Source organism: Myotis davidii, unplaced genomic scaffold (assembly GCF_000327345.1).
Source record: "Myotis davidii unplaced genomic scaffold, ASM32734v1 scaffold1104, whole genome shotgun sequence".
NCBI lineage: Eukaryota > Metazoa > Chordata > Mammalia > Chiroptera > Vespertilionidae > Myotis > Myotis davidii.
This window is the reverse complement of record NW_006294679.1, coordinates 210,641-214,499: the sequence shown is the minus strand read 5'-3', so window position 1 is coordinate 214,499 and position 3,859 is coordinate 210,641. Positions and strand designations below refer to the sequence as shown.

At 47.3% G+C, this 3,859-nt stretch overlaps 1 protein-coding gene across 1 annotated transcript in view; it reads left to right on the top strand.

Annotated features, from left to right (window-relative positions):
* RIPK2 (receptor interacting serine/threonine kinase 2) overlaps positions 1–3,859 on the top strand; it is a 46,833-nt gene that overhangs the window by 7,999 nt on the left and 34,975 nt on the right. The window contains exon 2 of the mRNA XM_015567397.1: positions 6–109. Within this exon, the coding sequence (XP_015422883.1) occupies positions 6–109 (104 nt within the window). The remainder of the gene's footprint in view (positions 1–5; positions 110–3,859) is intronic.

Genomic DNA, 3,859 nt, shown 5'->3' with positions numbered 1-3,859 from the left:
GGGAGGCCTGCGACACCGAAGGCGGTTCCCTCCCGGCTCACGCGGATCCCGGCCTCGTCAACACTGGGTGTGGCCTTGGCTTCTGCCAGCTGAGGGCGAGTGCTCGGAGGTACCCGCGGCCTGCGCGCGCGGGTGGAGGGGTGGGTGTGCTGTGCAGTGGACTCTGCGGATGCGTGGGGCCCAGCGCCGAGGCCCCGTTACAGTTATTCTACCGCCAACAGCCTCCTGCGTGCGTTTTAATGGAAGTCTGTGCCACGTGAGGCCAAGGAATGAAGAGAGAGTTCCCCTTCCTTACACTTTTCATCATGTAAAACTCTCCATTCAGTGGGTAGGAAACTAACTGTGGTCAAAGCCGCCTTGACTGTGCGACGCAGGCATCACGAGCTTCCCTCCCACTTGCCTCCTGGGACGGGACATCTGCGGAGGATTTGCAGAGTCTGAGCCGGGCCGGGCTGTGGAGGCGGTCACGGGCTCTGCCTCGCATAGAGCGGGGACAGTGCAGGCGTGGACCTGCCGGGCCCGGTCTGGGTGATGTCTGCATGTGCTTTGGGATCACTCAAAGGAAACCAGTTTGCCTTTAGGGATTGGTCAGTCCTTCTCCATCACTTGATTTCTGTCCCCAACTCTCTCCCAACGCCTGATGAGTAGATGGGTCTCGTTGGTTCTTCAAACACCCTGTAGACGCCATAGTTTTTTGGCTGGTAATTTTGGTGGTATGTCTATAGAAGCTATATTTCACAGTCTTATGTTTAAAAATATAAAACCCTATTTTAAACTGTTTAGGCTTTTTCTGTTTCCCCACTCACTCAAAATTCCCAAAACCTGATTTTAAGAATCTCCCTTCTCTGATCACACACTGGAATGGAAAGAACACAGGCTTTAGAGTCCCACGAGGGCAATTCAAATCTGACTCCTCCCCGCCACATGCTCTTGGTGTAACTTCTAGGAAAGTATGAGTCTACTGAAGCCTCAGAGCCCTAGAGTACAGTGGGATAATGAACCCACCTTTAGGGGTGATCTACTATGACAGTGCCTGTGAAGTGGCTGACACACAGTAGGGCAGAGTAGAAGGAAGAATACTGCATACCCACCCTGGGAGGAGGGCAGTGCCACCGAGACTCCCCGGCATGACTGAGACTCCCGCAGGTGCTCGGTCTGTCTGTGGTTCTTTGTCAGAGTGTCCAGGAGTCTCAGGTCTATCCCATCTCCCATCTCCCTGCCTGTGTGCTGCCCAGTAACTGTTTTGTTGCGAATACAGAACTGTTTTAACTTAGGGAATGTAGGTTTAATTAAAACTGGTCTCACAAACTGATTTAATTGGTTGCTTCACAGTTGGGATATAAAGTGGCTGAAGAAAAGGGTGTGCCCTCTTCCAAGTCTTCAATTTTAAACATGTAAATATATATAGAATCATTTATTCAAAACAAGGCTTTTGGCTTGTTCTTCTCTTTGTTTATTTTTAAAGCAGGCCTCATTATCTGGTCTGGAACGTCTGCTGCTTTTCTTATTGCAACAGCCATTCTTGCAGAGCCTGGTGACAGACTCATCACCATCACTTACCTAGCAGGCTTCTTGCCATGGTTCTCTTTTGTTAGTGCTGCTACCAACCCATTCATCCTGGGTGAACACTGATGGCATCTTCAACTTCCTTTCTTTTCTTTCTCTTCTTTCTTTTCTTCTCTTGGAGTCAGTCACCACCACAGCAGCCTGGACATCCTAGCCAGCTGATGTTTTCCTTTCCATTTCCACGGTGGCCTTTATAGTTTCAGGCTTTCATTGCTTCACATCTTAACTAGTATTATAGCTAATGCCTGACTCAAACTCTACCTCTTTCTGCTGATCCTACATCCTGCTGCCAATGAATCCTAAAAGTTGGTTCTGCTTATGTCATTTCTCTGCTTAAAAACCTGCATTCACAACTCAGAGACTAGCAAATGAAGTGTCAACACCCGCATCCGGCTTTAAGACTCTGAGACATAGCCCTGCTGCCCTGGTCACCTCCACCCTTTCCACCACTGCTACACGGCCTGATTCACAGGAAACTGAGTCCTCGCTCTAACTTATTGAATACATTTGGTGCTTATCTATTAAACCTCTACTAAGTGCCAGGCACTGGTCCAGTCCTGGGGATTCACAGATGAAAAGGCAAGGTCCCTCTCATCTTGGAGGCCACATGAGCCTTAGATGCCCTTTCTCCAAAGGCCGAAATTCTCTCCATTCATAAAGTGTAGTTGGAATCCACCTCTCTGAAGACTGGTGACTCCCGAGCCCAGTGTTTCCTGTCTTTTCTCTGGGTTCCCTCAGTCCTCTATTTATTCATTTAGTTATGTGTGTGTATTTGTATATCTGTGGCAGTAATCACATCTGCCTTATATTTTAAGTTTTAATTTTTTTTAATTCCTTATTTTAATTTTATTAATGAATAATTGCCTTATATTTTGTGTTTATTTTTCTTTTTAAATTTCTTTCCTTATTTTTAACTTTATTAATGAATAATTAATTATATCTACACTAATAAAGACAAACATGCAAATTGACCGTACCTTTGCTACGCCTTAAGCCACGCCCACCAACCAATCAGAGCGACTATATGCAAATTAACCCAACCAACATGGCGGCTGGCAGCCATGGATCTGGAGTGAGCAGGAGGCTTGGTTGCCCCAGTGATGGAGGAAGCCAAGCTTCCCACCTGCCACGGCCAGCTCTGAGCTCCACTCAAGGAAACAAAGTTTTAATTATAGAAGGTAAATAAATCTCAGAATAAAAAAAAAGAAGAAAAAGAGGCTGGGAGTTTCCTTCGCTGGGGGGCTTGGCCAGCCTGAAAACGGCCCTTAGCCCTTCACCCAGGCTGGCAAGGCACCCCATGGGGGAACCCCCACCCTAAATGACCCTGTCCCCCAAGTTTCCAGTGGGATGGATTTTGGGTGACACAGTGGTAACTGGTGTGATAACACTTCCTTTGTTGACTACATCCCTTCCCTGTCTCAGGTCCCCACACCTCTAACCTGGTAAGTGGACATCCCCCGAGGACTGCCAGGCTGCCAGAGGGATGTCTGACTGCCAGCTTGGGCCCGATCCCCCAGGGAGCAGGCCTAAGCCAGCAGGTGGACATCCTCCGAGGGGTCCCAGACTGCAAGAGGGCATAGGCCAGGCTGAGGGACCCCCCTGCCCCTGAGTGCACAAACTTGTGCACCGGGCCTCTAGTACAAATATAATTGTATACAATCGTGTGCCACTTAATGACAGGGATACAGTATAAAAAAATGCATCCTTAGACGATTCTGTTGTCGTACGAACATCAGAAAGACACTTACACAGACCTGGTCGGGCAGCATGTTGCTCACCTGGGCTGCATGGCAGAGCCCATTGCCCCTGGGCTACAAGCTGTGCAGCATGCTACTGTATAAAGCAGCAGAGGGTTAAACCTCAGGATGGCTGCATGTCACTAAGCCATAGGAATTTTTCAGGTCCGTTATAATCTACAGGACCACCATCCTGTATGGTCCATGGACTGCATCTGTATATGACTGGTATTTAAAGTATACTGCATGATGATTTGATACACATATATTGTGGAAACGTTACCAAATCGAGATAATTAACACATCCAAAGGCATACACTGACCACCAGGTATTTGAAAAGGTGTTCAACATCACTTGCCACCAGGAAAATGCAAATCAAAACCACAATGAGTATTTATTTTTCTTTAAAAAGCTTTCCGGGCAGCTTGAGAGCACAGACTGTGTTCTTTTTCATCTTTATATTCCCCATAATGCTGAGCACTTGTTATTCTTAATGAAGGTTCCATATTTATTTGTTTTATGTAGGAATAAGCAAATGGACCTGGACCCTGATTTC